The following is a 21,674-nucleotide window of genomic DNA, read 5'->3' as shown; positions in this document are numbered from 1 at the left end:
TATCTCACTAATAATTTTTACTGGTCCAAGATCTAGTCTGGACCATGTGCAGCATTTAGTTGTCATGCCTCCGTAGTCTCCTTCAATGTGAAAAAGTTGCATAGTCTTTTTCTTCTTTTTACTGTTCTTGACATTTTTCAACAGTACAGGTTAGTTATTTTGTAGAATGTCCCTCAATTTGAGTTGGCTGATGTTTCCTCTTGATAAGATTTATGTTGTACATTGGCAGGAATACTACCAATGTGATTCTGGGTGCCTCTCAATGCGTCATATCAGGAGACACGTGATGTTAATTTGTCCCATTAGTGGTAATCTTAACTTTTATCACTTGCTTGAGATGTTGTCTTTCAGGTTCCTCCATTGAAAAGTTTTAATACGTATAATGGTATTAATATAAAAGTATTAAGAAGTATAACATACTTAACACACATATTAATAACATAATAACATAACAAGTATGTTATACCTATTAATAAGTATTCAATAGGGAGATACTTTGAGATTATGTTAGTAACCTATTTTTTCTCTTGTTTTCACCTACCAATTTTAGTATCCATTGATTATTCTTTCCTGAATCAGTTGCCACTGGGGTGATAGCCAAATGGTGATTTTCTAATTCAGTTATTCCTTCTATATGTATTAGTTAGCATTTTACTGTAAAGAAAAATTTTCTCTTCTACCCATTTGTTTGTTCAATTTATATGAGTTTGGACTCAGATTCCTATTGTTTTCATATTGTCATAATCTGTTATTTTTATTTTCATTTTGATACTTATATTGTCTTAGATTTGGCCAGTGAGAACCTCTTCAAGCTTTCTCCAGTGTCCTTTTGACCTGTCTCCATAATTCTTTGAACAATTCCTTCTTTTCTGGCATAATGAGATATTCCAGGTTCATCTTGCTCATATTTTCCTTGTACCAACCCTTACATGGGCCACTTTTCTAATAATCACTCTTTTCTTTTATTTAGGGGAGTAAGGTATTTGGGAATTGGGATCTGGGCGTTAGATGTGCTGTTGGATTGTTTCTGTTCCCAAATCCTCTCCAAAGATAGACAGGCACGCCCTCACACAGGCATGCACACACATTCGCATTTACGGCTGTATCCCTCTCTCCTTTCCTTCCTCTCTGTCTTATCTGTGTATCTGTCTATCTAACTGTCCCACCAGTAACTCCAATTCCAGTCCAGTGCTACAGCGGTCATTTTAATTTCCTCTCTTTTCATATTTGTAAATCCCTTCTACAATGAGAGACCTGGCTCATACTGATGAATCTAACAAATCTTCCCTCACTGCTAACCCTTGTGTAGATGCCTTCCTCACTCCACACTGGCTTTGAACCCCATTCCAGGTCGCACCCCCCCCCCCCCACCCAGGCCCCAGTGCTAAAGTTCTTCTTACTGTTCTCAAGCTCGGATACCGCAGGCTGGACCCTGCTGCTGCCACCATTGTCCCCTCCGCCCCTGAAATACCAAACTTGCTTGGCCTAATCTAAAGCTTTTTGGGCTAAAAATCCATTATTATTCAGGAATGAGGGAGGGGAGAAGTTAGTCTCTTTATCTTTAATATAATTGCTGGTATCTTTGGGTTTAAATCCATCATCTTATTTGTTTCCATATGTGCCATCTATTCTCTTTCCTTTTTTTCTCCTTTCTTGTCTTCTTTTGGATTAATCACTATTTTCTATTCCAGTTTATCCTTGCATTTTCTTATTAGTTATACATTCTTTTAAAAATTTATTGTCATTTACTTTGATAAACAGAGAATGCATGTTAGAGATTATGACAGAATCCCCAACTTAATACTATATTTTGATTGTATATGTGCTGTTTTTTTAGATATAAAATTACTTTTTATGAAGTTATGTCAATCTTACTTTCTTTTTTGATGTCATTCTTACAAAATACTTCTCTCAATTCAAGGTTACATATCGACCTATATTTTCTCCTAACACTTTAATGGCTTGATTTTTTTTTTTAAATTGTAAATACATTTGAATGATATAATTAATGATTATGGTGTGATAGGCTTGTTGAATTTGGCCTATTATGAGTTGACTTTTGAATATAGTAGCTATGGTAATTGGTGAGAGTTTTGAAATATGAAGATTTGCAATTTTAAATGTGTAATTACCATAGGAAAACTGCATTCTTTTGCAGATTTGGAGGTGGGAGCAGATTAGTCTTTTCTAGCTTTACAGCTGTCTCGCTGCACACTATAAACAAGGTGCTTAATGGTTTTGTTTTTGGTTTTGGTCTGCAATTTCTTCAGCTCCGAATTGTCAGTGAGTTCTGCTTTTAGGGTAATGGAAACATAAGAAATGTGTGGGAACGCTTAGAAGGCTATGTCAGAGGCACTCTGTTCCTCTTGATACTATCATAATTATTAAGAGGAGCTATTTATAGGAGTTGTTAATAATGCACATTTTCTGATAAACAATATTGTATTTGGGTACAGGATTGCTGGCTGAAGTTTATGAGAAGGCAAGAAGAATTTTCTTATTGTCCTGCTTCCTCATTCATAAAAAAGAAACTAGATAGTTTTCATTTTGAGAAGAACTCTCCAGTTTGGTCAGCAACTTGTTATGTGATCTCAGCCCACTTGCCTCACCTCTCACGGCTCCAGTTTCTTTATTGTGAACTAAAGATAAAAACACCAACCATACAGATTGTTTTAATAAATAAATGAGATAATGTTTGTTAAGTTTCTAGTATGATGCCTGACACATAAGTCCTCAGAAAACTGGCTTTTATTAACTCTTCTGTACAGCTAAGTTTTAATTTCTTAAAGGTGTGGCCAATTCCATTCGATATGGGTAGTTAACATTTAATATTAATTTTTTCTTGTATAGTTTTTAACTTTCCAAAGTATATATTATATGGCAGAGATGGCAAATATGTAATATTATGATCTCTGGGGCCTCTGGCAAATACTTGATTTAAATCATTCAATCGAAAGACTTTAAAGTCCTTGACAAAGCAGCCACCACAAATCAATTTCTGTCGGTACTTACAATGTAACTTCTTTTTGTGAGGCACTGTTCTTCAAGAGCATTGTATTTCTATTAGGGTTTTAAATCATGTAATCTGACATTAAATTTTGAGGTAAAAGCATTCTGTTGTATTGGACAAACCTGTGTACAGGTTTGTAGTGAAGGTGGGCAAATTGGGGAGGTATGGTGTTAAATAGGGAATAGTGTTTAACTTACATTGATTAGTTAGATATTTAGTGAGTACTTTCACCATGTATTCATTTATTCAGCTTTCCTTGAGCACGTGTTTCACTGGGGATATTGCAGAAAACAAAGCAAAGCAGTTCTTGATCTCATGGAGTTTATAGTCTAATAGAGACCAATAACTGCTTTTTTTTAAGTAGAAGAAAAGTAAAACAGTAAGCAGAGAGTAACAAGGAATATTGGTTAGGAAGGTCTCTGTGAGGAAAGACATTTGAGCAGATACCTACCTGTACAGTCTTTGGGAGAGAGTGGCTCACTGAGGGAAGAGTGCTCCAGGCAGAGGGAGCAGCAAAGACTGAGGAGGGAATGTGCTTAGAGAGCATGGCTGGATTAGAATGAGCTGGTAGAAAAGTGGAAGACTAAGAGAAGTTGCTAAGAAGCAGATTATGTAGGGTTTTGTGGTCAAAATGAGGACTTTGGACTTTGTTCAACTGGTTTTGGGAAGTCATTAAGAGATTTTGAGCATAAAAGTGACTTGATCTGACTATTTTCAAAGGATCTTTCTCAGTTGCTATGTAGAGAAGAGATTGTAAAGAGGGGGCAAGAGGGGAAGCCAAGAGACCAATTAGTAATCGTGTGTTAATGCAGGTGGCAGATGATGGTGCTGGCTTGGATGGCAATGGCATCAGTAGAGGAGTGTGAAAATGGTTGGTAAAGTACTAGACTGCAGTGGTTCTCAGTGGGGGGAGATTTGGTCCCCCATGGGACATGTGGCAATGTCTGGAGATGTTTTTGGTGTCATAAATGAGGAGGTCCCATTGGCGTCTAGCAAGTAGAGGCCAGAGATGTTGCTTAATATTCTGCAGTGCACAAGACAGCCTCCACAACAAAAAATTGTCTGGGCCAAAATGTCAGGAGTGTCGAGGATGAGAAACCCTGCACTATAGAGATACAAGTGCAAGTAGAACAATTACAGTTTTGCTTTCATGAAGCTTGCAGTCTCCGATACAGTAGACATCGGGTACAATGGAAGTATGTCTCAGTGCACCAACTCCAGGCTGGGGTCAGAGAAGAGTGGGAGAAAGTGACACATAAAGTTGAAACCTGAAGGAGGAATACAAGTTAACCATAAAAAGAGGTTGGTTGGATTGGCATAAAAAGTGTTCCAAACCAAGGGAAAAGTGCATGTGAAGATCTAGAAGGAGGAGAAGGCTTCTTTTAATAGAGCCTTTGGAGATACAGGAGTCAAGAACAGAATTGAGTGGGAGTGGTGAAAGTTAAGGTCACAGTCAGGGTCTGGTGAAGCATGATAATCAGTTTGTATTTTGCATCTTGAGGGCTGCCTAGGACACTGCTTTTTTGTTGTGTTTAAAGTAAGTTGTCAGGGCCGGCCCAGTGTCTCAGTGGTTAAGTGTGCATGTTCTGCTTTGTGGGTCCGGGGTTCACGAGTTTGGATCCCGGGTGCGAACATGGCACCACTTGGCACGCCATGCTGTGGCAGTCATCCCACATATAAAGTAGGGGAAGATGGGCACGGATGTGAGCTCAGGGCCAGTCTTCCTCAGCAAAAAGAGGAGGATTGACGGCAGATGTTAGCTCAGGGCTAATATTCCTCAAAAATAAATAAATAAAAATAAAGTAAGTTGTCATTTTCTGATTTTTGAGGAGTTTATGTCTTGATACTGGCCAAATAATTATGCTTTAAAAGTCTGTTTTTCATAAATTGTAAATATAAGTGGAATGTGTAAATGTTTTGTTTTGTTGTAAGCATTAGAAACTTCTGTGATTTATTTTTTTTTCTTTTAAATAAATTGTTGTGGAACATCACTGTTTAGGATCAAAAATTTATAAAACGATTTTTAATTTTTCTCCTTCTCCTTATAATCCTTATCCCTTCATTGTTTTTGTTTTCCTGTAATTATAGTATTAATAATTTTTATATTATTTTTACATAAAATTAGACCAAAAGTGTGTTTCCATATAGCTGTACTGTGTTCGTAGGGATCATTTTTAGTGATTTATAAACCATTTCACTCAGTGTCTGTACCAAGATTTTCTTACCTGTCTCTTTATTGTTGGACATTTAATTTGTTCCAGTTTTCACTTTTATGAATAATGCTGGAATGAGCATATAGATGCAAATAATTTTTTATATTACTTTTTTTGTTCCTTGTATGATAGTAAAGTAATGTTTGCTTTTTATATTTTAAAATAAGAACTACCAAATAGTACCTCTTGTTTCACTTCTTTGTCAATACTGAGTTATCACATTAATTTAGGAACTCTTTTTAAAAACCTACAGAGATTATGGAGAAGTCTGGTGAGGAAGGAATGCCGGATCTTGCCCACGTCATGCGCATCTTGTCTGCAGAAAATATCCCAAATTTGCCTCCTGGGGGAGGACTTGCTAGCAAGTAAGTAGAACAAAAAGAACTAATTTTGAGTTCATTTATAATTAGTAATTAAACCATTTGGGGTTAGAAGTAGATCAGTTATCTAAAGATGAAATGGCTTGATGGTTCTTATGCTAGAGAGGAACTGTAAAATATCATCCAAAAGAGATTTTTTTAAAAAGAATTATTTATCATGCTCTTTGAGGATGAGGGTCCTTCTTTCCTGGGTAAATGAGAACAAATGGATTGTGCAGGATCAGATTCTGAGTGAAATGTGGGAGCTATGTTCTTGGCAAGTATTTAGTGTGGCAGTTAATTTTTGAATGTAGTCAAGATGAAGTATTTAAATACTCATAAGCTCAATAATTGTATGTAATTTAATAAACTAAAGCGTAATTTTTTTTAGGCGCAATGTTATTGAAGCTGTTTATAGTAGGCTGAATCCACATAGAGAAAGTGATGGGGTAAGTTTTATTTTATTTCTTAAGCATTTTAAATAATTTTATAATATAAATACTAGATATGAACACATTTACATAATGAAATCTATAATAAGTTTTTACTGCTTTCATTTTAAGGAATCAGTTAAAGTTTAGGGAAAATACTGAAATGGAGATAGAGATAAAGTTCTATTTTATAGATAGTTTTGTTGTCACTTAATGGGTATGAAATACCTTTTTCTTTGGGCTATACTTAATTTCTTCCCTGTATGTCTCCTTTTCCTTCTCCCTCTCCCTTAAATCTTAATTTCGAGGCAAAAAATGTGCTTTTGAATATTTCAGCTTCTCCTCCTGCAGGCTGCTGCCATAACTGGAAGTTAGTGATAGTGAATGAGTTGTTATTTTAAAGACCAGACCTTGCAGTGCCCCTGTGTGCCCAGTTGAAAACCGGAGGATAATTTCTTTCTAATCTTATTGTTGTGCTGTGGGTATATGTGTTGAACTAAGATAATCATGTTTGTTGTACCCTGCTGTACATCATCAGAGTAAAACTCTGTCCCTTCACCTTCCTTAGAATACTGATGAGCTGTCAACTATTCCTCTATAGCTTTTTTTGTTTTATTTTAGTTCTAGTACCAGGAGACAAAACAGTGTCTTTTTTTTTTAATTACCCTACATTTCAAGTTGGTAATTCAAATAAGTATTTTCTCACAGGGTTTTCAAGTCTTTGGACATCTAAAAATGAATAACTTAATTTTTAACATGTATACTTCAAAGATTTAAGGGAGCAGACTTAGTAATGAAACTTGTTGAAAAGAAATAGACTCACCCTCCAAGTCTCCAGCCCTCTTGACAGGTCTGAGAGCCGTATCAGCTGCTGGGAAAAATTTTGTATCATCTCAGTTGCACTATTTTCCAGGATTCATTATTGCACAGCAATATCAAATAATTTCTTCCTTTCTTAACAATAAGAATATCCTGGAAAAAAGGAAAATTCTACAATTAATACATTTTAGTGAGTTGAATAAAAGTGATATTATATATTACTAATAATAGAATTTATCTCTTGGTCTAGAGCAGTAATTGTGAGTCAGTCTTTTGTGGCAGGTACCTCAAAGTATTAAGAATTGTATCCAAACCTATGAAAATTAATTTAAAAATAAAGATATGTCGTGATACATTTAGAGAACTCTAAATCAAACAAATATGGATAAGATATTGACACAACTAAAAAGGTGGTGGTAGGGGCCGGCCCAGTGGCACAGCAGTTAAGTTCGCATGTTCTGCTTCTCGGCGGCCCGGGGTTCGCCGGTTCAGATCCCAGGTGCAGACATGGCACCGCTTGGCAAAAGCCATGCTGAGGTAGGCATCCCACATATTAAAAAAAAAAGTAGAGGAAGATGGGCATGGATGTTAGCTCAGGGCCAGTCTTCCTCAACAAAAAGAGGAAGATTGGCAGTAGTTAGCTCAGGGCTAATCTTCCTCAAAAAAAAAATAAATAAATAAAGAGATGGTGGTAACCAGGAGGTGGAGTGAAGAGAGTCTTATGTCTTCAGGTAGACAGTAGGTTCCACACAGCATCCACCACCATGGTTAGAGGAAATAAGCCCTCAAAAGATAGTTTTTGATTCATTGTTAGCCATATAAGTACTCCATTTCCTCATGTGTTTGAAACTGCAACCCTGGGGTGTAATCTTAAAGAGTTATTTCGTTATACCTTGCTGAATTTCTTATTCCCTCAAGAAAGTTGGCTTCTTTTACTTCAAACAAGGTCTAAAAAATGTTTTATAATCCTAATTTTCTGTTTAACATATGCCAAGGATGACTTTTAAACTTTTTTAAAAATAGAAAATACTTATACATAGTAGCCGTATAGACAGTGAAGAAATAGGCAACAGAACCAGGAAACTCAGGGGAAATGTTCAGGATAGAAAACTTGCCTTAAATATAGTTACTATATTACTGTAAAATTAAGGAGATACATACTTAATTACATTTTTACGTAAGCCTTCTATTAACGTCAGCAGATTAAGTATTGACAATCTGCCATGTAGTGAATTGACATTAGGAGGAGATTACAAGAACACAAGGCATGGTCCCCTCCGTATTCTCAATGCAGTTTACAATGCAGATACAACTCACAAGTTAAATAATAAAAATGTTTCACATCATTTAGTAAAGAATAAAAAGAAATGACAAAATATGGAATATGATTAATTGCCATGTGAATAGTACAATGATTACTGGGAAAGTCAGATTTTCAGAGAAAAGATGGGATTTGGAGAATGATTAGAATGGCAGAAATGAAATGAGGAGGATGGTAGTTCAAGTGGATGGGATAGGCAAGAACAAAGTCTAAGCTATCTTTGGAAGAAAGGACATCATTTTGACTAGAGCAGAGAACTGCTGTGGTGAAAAAACGAATATAGGATGCTAGAATTATCTTTGAAGAGACTGGAGAGGCTTTTTGAACTTGATATTTTAGAGTGAGGAACCACCGTGTGTTTGGAGCATAAGAATGATAGATGCAAAGGAATATGTTTGCTATTTTAGTCTGTGAGAAACACATGCAGTATTAGATGGAAGAGATACTGGAAGTCAGGTACTTGTGAAATAATTGCAGAGATCAGATGATAAGTGTATACTCATTATTAGTAGAAAGATGTGTGAATTATGGTAAAAACTGACTTTTGTGGCCTAGAATCCTATTTTGGGAAACATTCCTTTGCCCTTTCAGAATAATAATGACCATAGAAAAGTGTTGCACCATAATCACAAGTAGCAGGAAAAAAAAAGAAGAAATTACCAATGTTTCATTAAATTCTTAGCTCTTAACTTGACCTCCTATAGCAGTGAGTTAGGCGCAGCCACGCTCTATAAATGCTTCTAAACTTAGATTTGTGCTGTGTCAAAGAGGTTGCCAGGAAGTACAGTGGCAGGAACTGATAGTTAACTTGCAAAATGGGAAAGACAAAAGTGTGGTAGAAATACAGAAGAGGAGACAGTTGGAAGTATTATAAAAAAAATTTTTTAATAACAAAAATAATTAACATATTTTTTAAAAAGAATACTAGTCAGAATTAATCAGATTTGTTTAGATTCCTAAACATCTACTTTATGTCAGAGATAGAATTGTCCTGTTGGAAATTCCTGTAAGTAGTACCATTAGAAATAGGAATTTATTCATTTTTCTTAGAATAAAAAAGATCTTTTGGTTGATACATATATTTCAAAAAGCTGAGTTGAATATAAGTCAGAAATTAAATCATTTAAAATATATTTAGAAAGTTAACATTTAGGGGAATCTTCTTAAATTGTATATTAAATCTGTGTTTTAGACTATAGTCAGTCTTCTTAATGCAAGCAATATTCATATTTTCCCAACTTTTAAATTCAAAATCTGTGGAAGAGTCTAGCAGAAATTCTTGATCAAGGGGTTCATGAATCCCCAAAAAGTTTTTGCAAACATATTTATGTGTGTTCATACACTTTCTTAGATGATGAGTATGTCTGAAATGTTCATCCATTCCTCAGAGGAGTCTGACCCCAAAAGAGTAATTGCCTAGAGGATCAGAATAAGGAAAACTACATTTTCCCCTAAGTTTGAGGGCTCTGAGATCACCTCCCTTTTCTCCTTCTAAAATACTAGCTTGTGTTTTATAACCAGAATATAAATTCTGTGAGATCTGGGACTGCATCTAATTTATTTATGGCCAGAGTCCCAGCACCTACAGTAGTGCCTGGCATATGGTGAGAGCTGAATAAATACTTGTTAAATAAGAAATGTTCCTGTTTATTCATTTCTAGTAGTTTGCTGAGACTATCCTTAAGTCATATCTTTAAGAAAATAATTTGAGGTTGCTAATTAGTATGAAAGTGTATTTTTAGAGCTTTGTATTTTCCATGCAAAAATGTTAAGTTCTTCCCTCAAAGAAGACTTAGAATGCTTTTGAATTAGTATACCACTGATCAAGTAACTCTGTAAGTTGATGGTTTTCCAAGGGTGAAAGGGGACCTTGTATTTACCCAACTCCTACTTGTGCCGAACCATATACGCACACACACACACACAAAATCATAGGTAGTCTCCTCCATGCTCTTCTACAGACAAGACTAAGCATCAGGGAGATGAAGTAGCTTGCTCAGGTTGCAAAGCTAAATATATCATGCAGCCAGAATTTAAATCTAAGTCAAAGTGACTCCAAAAACTATTCTCTTTATACCTTTCCATGCTGCCTAAGATACTTAGAGATAATATATGTGTCTGCCCCCTCACATCTGTTTACCATCCAAGAAAAATCACTTCCCATTCTTTTGTGAATCTCATGTTTAATAGTCTTAAAATACGTTCTGTTTTTATAAAGTTGTTGAAACTAAGCAGTAAGCCCAGTTTCTTATCAGTTATTTTTCATTTAAATACACATTTTATTTATCCTAATCCAAAAACTTTTTAAGGTAGTAGGATTTTCGAGAAGGGGAGGACAGACAGGACAAAAACCCAAAAGAATCTCCATATTCTGTTTCACATTACATTGTATGTGCAATCTTCTTTTTTATTTTATTTCGGTAGGCTTAATTAAACATAGTTGCTTTTACATTTTTATATCACAGTTTTAGGACTAGGTGAATACTAGTTTTTTTGTAAATTGTTTCTTATTTGCTTTTTCACTTGTCAAAGCATTTTTATGGAGAAGACCTACACTATTTGAAAATGCGCTAACTTTAGTCACTGTTTTTTAAGGAACAATTTGACATACAACTTCTTTTAGCTGGTGATCTTGATCATTTAAATGGCTCTTTAAAATTATATCATAGTCACTAAATTATACATGATCCTTGCAAATAACATCTAATTTATTAGATTTTTCATTAGTTATTGTTAATTGTATCTCAAATTTGAGAATTTTTATTCTAGAAATTGTTTTTAGCTGACAAGCAGGGCATAGGACTCCACAAAAAACAGTAAATATTTATACTAGCATTCTTTACTTTTTCTCCACTGTTTTAGCTAACTAATCGTTTGAAGAATTTTGCTCATGGCAACTGCATTTTTAAAAAATTGCTGCAAATGAGTACTAGCTAGTTAAATTTTATTTTTTAAATGTGCTTAGATTTTTTCCCACCTTCTGTATGCTGTCTGCTTGATTTATCTGTATTCCTATGTCTTTTTTGGTGTAAGGCGGTATTTTATAATGAGAGATTTGATTCTTAAGCTGTGTTAGTCTAGATACAGTAAAACCTTAAGGAAAAAAACTGAGGGATAAGTCCTAAATTCTCTTCTCTGTAATTGCCTTAAGTTTATTTGCAGAATAATTTGAACTATCCAAATAATATAATTTTTTGTCCTATAATTTCATTAATCTTTCTATATCAAGGAAATACATTATAGATTTCAATATGAAATGATTTGTAGTCCAGTTATGTAATAATTTTAACCAATGTTTCTTTAGTAAGTGTCTATATATATGGAGCACTTACTGTGGAAAAACTGTTAATAACTATAATGTATTCAAAGGGACGTGGTTGTTAATGACAGCTGTACACAAATTTGAGCTCTGTCACTTACTAGCATTGTCACTCTGACAAATAACTGAAATCTTTCTGAGCCTTAGTTTCTTCACTTATAAAAATTAAAGTTGCAGTACCTATTACATAGGGTACCTGAGAGGATTAAATGAGATTGTGTATTAAAGTTCTCAGCACAAACATTAATTTTCCTTCCCTAGGTGGTAGGAAGATTCAGAAAGGAATATGAAATTATCTTTACCTCAGAGTTTACAGTCTAGCTGGAGAGACTTGTGAACAGTTGCAAGGTAGAATTAATTTCTGTAATAGATGTATAAACATGATGTGCTGTATGTGTGAGTTCAGGCAAAGAAAGTGCAGTGAAACAGTAGTTTCTTTTTCTGATACTAATGAAAATCTGTGAGAGAGTTTGAAAGAATCACATGAAGTGGCTGCGGAAGAGGTTTCACCCATCCATTGTCTGTCCAGCACAATAGGAAAATATAATTTGCTATAAGATAAAATGACTTTTAAATGTGGTCATTAGTTCAAGTTCTTTTCAGTTCAATGGCTCTATGATGCCACCCATTGTAAATCCATCCCTACTTGATTTACAGGTTTGGTTTTAATTTGCTTTTTACAAAGCAGCTACCTACTTCTCCCCACCTACCACTACTACAGCAGTTTCCAGAAACATAGATGATTACCGTACAATAAAGGTGTCAGAGAGTAAGAGGTGCTTTATCTGTTGAACCCACCAAAATTGACTCAGATACAACCAATTTAACAACCTTTGATCCAACGTATCAATAAGTTCAAGTTAAGTAGAGTTATACTCGTTAGCCCGTATTAGTGGTTCTCAACCTTGGCTGTATATCAGAATCATCTGTCAGGCTTTCAAAAAATAACCCTGACCCACTGCATCTGTATATCCTGGGATGAAACTTTGGCATCTATATAATCTTGAAAGGTGATTCTGATGGGAAACCAGGGTGGATAAGCACTTCTCTCTATGTGTAAGTCACCTGCCCACTTGAAGCACATTTTGTTTCAATGTCTAGAAGTTTGGTGTTTTTTTTTTTTTTTTTTAATGAAAACGGAATTGTTGGTTTTGGGGGGGCAGAGGTGGGTCTTAAGCCGTCCATTAAAAGCTCTTTGTGATATACTATCAAGTGGAAATTTCCTTTTGGAAAACTGATAAAGTTTGTGATGAGCGAGCACTTCCCTCGCTGTTCCATCGTAATCTTTCCTGAGTAGATTTGAATGAGAAACTTTATTTAGGGAAACATGTTTATTGTGTGGAGAGAACACAATAAAATATGCTCTATGTTAAGATTTTTCTCATTTTCTTTCTCCTTTCCTTTCCTTCCAGGCATTTTACATGTAATATCCTAAAATGAACAGATACACAGACATATACATACACATAAAACATATGCTATACACAGTATCATCTCTTCCTTTTTGCCATGAGGGCACTTTTTTTTTTTAAGCATTCAAGTGCTCTCATTTTTCTAATAAATATTGCCATTTATTATGTGGTTATATTAGTGTTATCTTTGTTGCAGAATTATAGAGTAATGGTCTCCAAAGATAGTTAAGAGTTTGTGTCACATCATCTATGTCAGTAATCTTTTTTGTATTTTATTTTCCCATTTTATGATGAAAACTTCTAAACATATAGAAGAATTGAAGTGATCATAGTGACACCTATATACCTTCTACCTAGATTCAACAGTTGTTAACATTTTACCGTATTTGCTTTATCTCTCTTTACACGTGTGTGTGTACACTTTTTAAAAATTTTTTTTGACGGAACCTTTGACAGCAAATTGCAGACATCATATTTACCTCTAAATCTTTTGGCATGCAGCTCTTAAGAATGAGGACATTTTTCTACATAACCATAATACTGTTACCCTACCTAAGAACATTAATAATAAATTTAATAGTATCATCTAATATCAAGTCCGAATTTTCCCAGTTGTCCCTAGAATGACTATTACAATTGTTATTTTGAACCATGGTCTAATCAGGTTATCAGTCAAGCAAATTCAGTGAGTCTATAATCAAGCCCCCTGTCTTTTTTTCCCCGCGACACTGAATATGAAGAGTCTGAACCAGGTTTTTATGGGATGTCCTACATTCTGGATCCTATGTTTATTTCCTCGTGGTGTCCTTTAAGTTGCTCCTCTATTCCCTGTTTTCCTGTAAATTAGGCATTAGGTTTGTTAGATTTATATTAAATGTTTTTGACAAGAACACAGGACATGGCTCTGTACTCCTTAATGTATCACCTCAGGAAGCACATAATGTAAGGTTGTCTTGCTTTTAGTCTGTCAGCATAACTGTGGTCAGCTTGAATGTTAGAGCTTGTTCTGCTAACAATATTGAGTAGCTACTATTGTAGAAACTTGTAGATTTTTCAAAATTTAATGAAATGTAAAAGGATTGAGTAGTTTACTATTCATATCTTATTATAGTGTTTAATGTTTTTATCTAGAGATATTTTAATTAAAATATTTAAAGACAAAAAGTAAATAAAATTTTTATCCACAAAAGCTTTAAAATTTTCCCCAAAATCCAGTTTAAATTTATATAGTTTTATATTTTGTATCTCCTCTCCTACCTATCATTCAGCAGAGATGATGAAGAAACTAATGATCTGATGGCCTGCTTTTCTGTTCTTTCCTATCGCTTTAAACACTAATTTTCTTTTGTACTAAATCGTTATAGCCAATTATTGTCTTTATAAGTTAGTTTTAGGAAATGCTTGTGTTTTTGTTGAATTCTAATAGAGTAAATTTCAGATTAAATTTCAAATGACAATGTGAAATAAGACAAACTAGTTAATGGTAATTTGCTAAAAATAACTTGAGGTATTTCAATTGGAAGTTTTTATTAATTGACACAAGTAAGACTTGATACTTGTTTAATGAAATGTTCTCATGCTTAGACTATATTCCTCATGGTAGAGAAATGAGTGTTTTGCTGTGATATGTTATGAAATACATGTGATATCCTAGTTTGTCTACTGACACTGGGGTCTTGAATCTTAAAAAAAGGCCTCCGATGAAGCAGAGGAAAGTGGATCACAGGGGAAATTGGTGGAAGCTCTCAGGCAAATGAGAATTAATCATAGGGGAAACTACCGTCAACTTCTGGAGGAGATGCTGACTAGTTACAGGCTAGCTAAAGTAGAGGGAGAAGAAAGCCCTGCTGAACCAGCTGCCACAGCTACTACTTCGAACAGTGATGCTGGAAGCCCAGTGACAATGCAGGAAAGCCATACTGAATCAAAAAGTGATCTTGCTGAATTAGACAGCTCTAATGAAGATGCAGGGACAAAGATGAGTGATGAAAAAATATGACTTTACTTTGTGGTAATATTTTTGTGATCTGTGATTTGATGGTTTTTACTTAGGAAGTGTAATGTATGCATTTATAATAACCGTTTTGTTAATTGAATCTTGGTAAACTAGTTTTACTATATTCATATAGCCTTGTTTTTTAAGAAGGCCTTTGCATACACCTTTATCAGATAGCTTAAAATTAACTATTTATAGTACTTTGAATTTAACAAAATGATATGTCATTTCATATTGTATGCCAGAAATGAGGCTACTAGTTATTAAAGTCAGTAGTTAAATTCATACTGGATAGGATTAGAGATTCCTGATTAGTGAGATTACATTATATTGTGGAAAAACTTGTTAATGTAGAATTATTACCGCTTCACATTATTTTACATATTAGCACACTCATAATTAGTTTTGTAATAAATTTATGTTTTCTTTAGTAATTTTAGTTCTTCAAAGAATGGCAGATGCTGACCTGTATTTTTCTTCAAGGATGATAATTTGTGTGTTCTTTGACTTGTTTATATTTTACATCTCTGTAGTTTTATTTTTAGAAGTTCTGAGATATTGGATGTGTGGTTATTTTTCCTTTCTCTGTATTCTTTATGAAACATAATTTTTGAAAAACCTATGTATTATTCATACAGCTTTGGTTTGTATATTCTGTATAGCATAACTACATACATCAAAATGTATGTCAACCAAGTGTTTAGAATGAAATTATAAGTGTTTAAGTCCAAATAAAGCATGTGATGTGGAATAATCTATGCATGTTGTACTTATTTTTAAGTTAATTTTTTTTAAACTACCAGGTTTGGTATCTCGGAAAAGTACCCATTAGAAATTCATTTGTATTTAGAAAACTTTTGGCTTGGCTTTTTTCATTTTAACTAAAAGGAAAAAATTTTGAGAAGTCTTGCTTATTCAAAGTAAATCTATTCTATTTATTATCCTCTTTTTGTGGTACAAAACATTAATCTTTGGACACACGTAGACATGTCAGAGAATTGCCATGATAAGCATATTAAAGATTGCAAGACTGTCAACTTTACTATAAGTATTCATCAGATATTAGTAAATTACAGAATGTTTTAAATAGTGGCAGTTGTGAGTTTTGTTTTTGTTAAAATGGGTTTTTTAAATGCAGATGACTATTAGTCACATGGGAAAATATTTTTTAAAACAATTGTGAATATAGAACATTAGCTTTTCTTCTTCATGTTTACATTTATCATGTGTCTAAAGTTACTTGAGGTACTGTGAGTTGAAACTTTGGCATCTTCGAATGTAGCTGATGTTTTGATCTATTTTTCCAATGCCAGAATATTTTTAAGTGGTTTGAGAAAGAGGAAGGCATTTGGTGGAGAGGGGCGAAAAAACCCAACCAGTTGTCTGTCTATATTAGATAGATCCATGTGTGTGCACACAATATACAATACACACACTTCTCTGTAAAAGTACCTTTTCAAACAAAGAAAGGAAGGTAATTTGTTCATTTAATTTTGTTTTCTTTGAAATTCAATCCAACCTGGAAGTGGTATAGGTAAATAATAATTATATTCTTCCTTTTCTCTTCCTGTAGGGTGCTGGAGATCTAGAAGACCCATGGTAGCCTTATAAACCTTCTAAAATGCTTTTGATTCTGAAAATTGGGGGAAAAAACTTTTAATCACAATTTTCTTCAATACAAGGGAAAAATATTCTTGTGGATTCCCAACGTTTTGTGATATGAGCAGAAAATCATTAGCATTTCCCATCATTTGTTCATATTTGTGTTTTCTGATAATTGCCACTTGTAGCATTGCCTGTACTACAGTATTTTTCGCCAACCTCAGGCATACTGGTTACACCTGTATTGAACTTTTGGCCCTAGAAACCAGTGGAGTTATTTCACCACAAATAACAGATGTGCCTGAGGTGCATGGGAATATAGTTAGCTGTACTCTGAAGATACATTATGGTTTTTTGTTTTTGTTTTTGTTTTTTTAAACAAGACACACAACATATAAGCATGTAAGAGTAAAGAATTGTATGAGATGTTCCTTTTTCCACTTCACCAAGTTGGAAGCCTTTTGCAGCTCTGTGGCTTGAAATTTCCTTTGAGCAATTTACTATAGGATATATATTTATTATTAATTGTTATTTAATTTTTTTCCAATTTTACCTGTATTACCAGACTAGGTTCTCCAATAATGTCCAAATTGTAATGTTGCCTGCTTCAAGATAAAGTGTATTTGGCAATAATATTATAAACCCTTACAAATTTTATGCATGTATCTACTACATCCTTTAACTCTCACTAGAAAATCTTTGAAACCAAATGGATTAATTTATGGCTATTTATAATTTGCTTTGACATCTCACTGCTGCAAATTTTTTTAAACGATGAGATTTGCCTTTATAATGTAAATTGTGATTTTTCTTTTACATGTGGGTTTCTATAGTTTTAATTTTTCAGCTTTTAAGATACAAGTTTTGTGTAATTTGGTAAAATTTTTAATTGTTTATGTTATTTTAAAAGCTCAGAATATCACATTGAAATGACTATAAATACATTTAAAATTATCTATTTTAGATCTAAGGAAATATTACAGAGATATTTTCATGGGTTCAGTAACCTTTCATTTTATAACATTGGGCACGGTACAGAGTGGCTGTCACATAAGGTACTTGAAGATTATTAGTTTAATTCTATTTTTACAATAACTTTGAGTTCTTGAATTCTTTTGAGTTTTGCATGTATCCAATTAATGCTGAACATGAAGAGTAAAATATTTATCTAAAAGAAGCTATGGGGTAGGAGAAGCAATGAATGTATCCATTTGTACATGGTTTACGTGTTGTGGATGCTCTGTAAACATTTTCCTATGTGTTTAAATTGTGTTTCAGCAGGATGTAATTGCCCTTGTGTGTAGTTAAAATGAGTCATCATCTGGTCCTGTGTGAAATGGAATTCATGGTATTTTCTGTAACATTTTCCTGAAGCTGTTTCTGGAGAGCCACACATTTGAATACAGACAGCTTTCCTGATCATTTGATTTATTGTGCACCTGATTTTTGGTCTAAAAGGAATTATTGCCACAATATATTTTATTTATTCTTTAGATTTTAGCCTTGTAAGTTAAAGTGCTTTACATGATGATGTTAAAAGCTCTTTGTCCCTTTACTGGGTTTGAGGGTTGTTAAAAGATAGGGAATGAAGAATGCAAAATGGTTTATTGTTTAAACTGTCCACTCTGATCCAACCCTGTACTGACAGCACCTTTCCAGTATGATGTTGTGATGTTTCATACAGTGCAGTGAACATAACCAACTTGTTACCTAAATAAAGAATTGAGAAAAACAGTGTGACATATTACTATTTGGTATGATTTTTAAAAATACAAGTCCAGTTTTGAATGTTACTTTAAACACTTTATATAGTTAGACTATTTATTGTGAAATTTCTTGTACAGAACCATGCAGGTGAATTGTAATTCCAAGGAGGAATTAACCAAACTGGATAGGACAATACTAATTACCCCTCCTCCACTCCAAAAACATTCTTTATACCACTTTAAAAAATCTTTTTCAAGAGGTTTAGTAGCCCTTGAAGTACAAATAACGTGTCAGTTAGCAAAAGAAAAACCTATATTCAGAGTTTACTAATCTGAATTCTCTAGTCCAGCTGTTCTCAAATATTTTGGTATCAGGATCCATTTATATTCTTAAAAAAATCAAAGATCCCAAAGAACTTTTGCTTTTTGGTTACATCTATTGAAATTTTATTGTATTAGAAATTAAAACCAAGAAATTTTACCTATTCATTAAAAGAATAAAACCATTACCTATTAACATAAATAGCATTGTTTTATGAAATAATTATTTTTTGAATCTGAAAAATTCAGTGTGAAAGGTATCTCTGGTTTTCTTTTTTGTAAATCCTTTAATGTTGGGCTGGATTATCATATCTGCTTCTGCATTTGATCTTGTTGCAATTTGGCACTTTGACGTATATGAAGAAATATGGCCTCACACAAATATGTATTTAGAAAAGAATAATAGCTTCAGATAATTGTGAATATTCCTCTTTGATACATTATCAGAACGTCATAACTGGTAGTTTCCTGAAGGTTAGTTCCGATGCGGAATCTGAAACTTTATCAGTCAGTTTTGTACTCTGTTACGTTGCAGTCCGTTTGGTCTACCTTGTAGTTCGAATGGATCTACTTTTGCATGACTTTGTAACATTGCACATTGGTCATTTGGAAAATACAAGCTCATTGGATTATGCAGTTCTTTAGAATATAGACATGTTATTACGCAATGTTTAAAATTTTTTTTCTTGATGTAACTGATCTTATCAAAAGAGTCTTAAGTGTTGGGAAGCTGTCAAGCTCACAGTGATGGATACAGATTTTTCAAAATTCTAATTTTCACTTGAAAGGTGAAATTTTGTCATTGTTAACAAATATTGTCAGTTGTTTTCCTTAAGTGACAAGCTTACTTCATTTATTTTAGAGAAAATGTCGCTGAATAACTATAGTCTGTCAGTCATTCTTTCAAGTAAAAGTGGTGTTTTATGAAAAGTGGCTAGTTCAGCACATGTCTCAAATAATAGCATGAGAGACAGCCATCACACTTCACCATGCTGTGGAACCAGTACTTGCCATTTCACCAGAGAGGATATTAAAAAGATGTGCACTCTGGGATAGAGGTGTAATAAAATTAATTTTTTATTGCCTAATCAAGGACGTTGTTAACTGAAACTGGCTTTTCCTCCCTTTTTTCCCCTCTGTGAGTGCGGCAGTAAAGATACAATAACCACTAATTAGTTTGGTGCCCCATCTTGATTTGTGCTAAGGTGCCTGCAGTTTTACCCACCTTTTCTTTTGCTCAACTAGTGCACATGTCAAGATGTTGAAAAAGAATAAGTACTAGTAATGTTAAGAAAATAGTTTTGATTTTGTGGGCCCCTTTGAAAGGCTCTCTGGGACCCCTAGACTTTCAGAATGGCTGCCCCTGTCCTTGTGGACAGCTTTTTAGGGCGTTCATTTATTCCAGATATCACAGTATAATAGTAAAGGGATCTTAAGACATATAGCTCTGACATCAGATTTACTTAGTGGGAGATATGGGAGCTTGTGCTCACTGTTAGACTGAAACTGAGAAAGCAAGAGGAATAAGGTGGAATCTTTCACATTGTACTTTTTTCTCCCAGAAAATTTCTATGGTGTGTTTCAACTTGGGAAACTCATGATTTAAGGTTAAACATAACAATACAGTTTGATTTTTGCATGGCATATATTCAGATCATTTTAATTTTTTAAAAATGTCCTCAATTACTATCGATTTGTGTTATTTCTTTGAAAGGTCTCACACTTCTATGCTGAATTTTTAAATTCATGTTTTAAATAAAATACTTTTACCATGACTGAGATGTCACGTCAGATTGGCCAGATAAAGACAAGACTTTTCTTTTTTAATGACAATTAAGTGGATCAGGGCTTTATGCTGAAGTTTTATTGTTAGGTTTTTCAGTTTTCTAAACATTGATCAGGGTTGGGGGGAGTTACCATGGAGGTGTAAGAAAAAGTAAAAGGCAGTCATAATTTCTGTCACATGTTTCTTTCCCAATTCTGAGGCTTGGTAATTATAATATTTGCTTAAGATATTCATTACTTGAGTTTTTGGTTTTAAATGTGTTGGGTAGCCAAAAGTGACAGCAACTGTGATTTCTCTGTAAGTCCTTTCTTACGTCAGTTTTATTTTCAGATGTGTGGGATTCACTTGGGTTTTGATGATGTCTTTTGATAGTGCGATCAGGCTCTCGCCGACCAGCTAACTAGACCCTGAGTCCTCATAAGAAACTGTAGCAAAATTAAAAACATCTTAAAAGATGAAGTTTGCCAATATACAAGGCGTTAACATACCTATCTAAAAGCTTAGTTTCTTTGGTCTCCTTTATTACTTAATGTAGCAGATACTGAAACATCAAGTTGCATATTTTCTGATATTTATTTTTAAAATATCTTCTTTTGAAGGAGAAACAATCTAAACAAGAAATGTTTTCCAGCTTCTGCACCATAAGTTTATTAACCTGAGTACAGTTTATGACCAAGAGTCATCATTTCTTAATGCTGAATATAGAAATACTTTATGAGTTGCACTGTCATTGATAAAAATTGTAGTGAATTGGTCTTCCTATATGAAAATGAAGCTGCTGCCAGGCCCTTTGAGGTCCTTTATTTCTAGCCAGGCTTCAAAATGCCTTCTAATAACAAGGGAAGCAGTATCGGTTGGTGAGAAATGTTTCTATAATAGGATTAGCCCAGCATTTGAGCCAGAAATTAGAGCCTCAGTAGTTTATATTCCAAACTAAGCTACCTAAAATATTTGATGGCATGAGACCATACATAAATAATTATTTTGACATTATGCACCAAGTTTTTGTTTCCAAACAACAAATTAGTCATGTAGAAAACAAATTGTGTGTTTTCTAAAACCTTTGAAAGTACGCTATTGACTGTCAGTATATGTTGCTTGAGTTAAACTGAGTTTTGATTTGGCTTCAGTTACTGAAATTAATCTGAAGATGTCCATTAAATTTCTTTTGCTAGCCAAATCTTATTCTTGTCTTGAGCTTAGATTGCATTTTTAAATGACATCTCAAATTCGCATTTCCTTTTCCTAATTGCCTTTATTTGTATTTAGAAATTAGTCTGGTTCAATAAGAGGGAGTATTTGATAAAGATTTTAGAACATGTTTTGGGTAGCTAAATAGTATTTAGTGAAAAATAATGGGTTTTTTTTCACATATTAAA

General features: G+C 33.9%; 1 protein-coding gene across 9 annotated transcripts in view; it reads left to right on the top strand.

The window, feature by feature from the left end:
• The window catches only part of PPM1B (protein phosphatase, Mg2+/Mn2+ dependent 1B), a 92,459-nt gene that overhangs the window by 61,505 nt on the left and 9,280 nt on the right, over positions 1 to 21,674 (top strand). For 4 of the 9 annotated variants that reach the window (XM_014833488.3, XM_014833477.3, XM_070512167.1 and 1 more), the window contains exons 4-6: positions 5,477 to 5,588; positions 5,974 to 6,031; positions 14,578 to 15,636. In XM_014833488.3, coding sequence (XP_014688974.1) covers positions 5,477 to 5,588; positions 5,974 to 6,031; positions 14,578 to 14,883 — 476 coding nt within the window. In that variant the 3' untranslated portion in view covers positions 14,884 to 15,636. Of the gene's footprint in view, positions 1 to 5,476; positions 5,589 to 5,973; positions 6,032 to 12,884; positions 15,637 to 16,453; positions 18,220 to 21,674 lie in introns of those variants that run through there. The other 5 variants (XM_070512164.1, XM_044772350.2, XM_070512165.1 and 2 more) reach the window with 3 other exon arrangements.

Source organism: Equus asinus, chromosome 6, assembly GCF_041296235.1.
Source record: "Equus asinus isolate D_3611 breed Donkey chromosome 6, EquAss-T2T_v2, whole genome shotgun sequence".
NCBI classification, from domain to species: Eukaryota; Metazoa; Chordata; class Mammalia; order Perissodactyla; family Equidae; genus Equus; species Equus asinus.
This window is presented reverse-complemented; position numbering and strand designations above follow the sequence as displayed.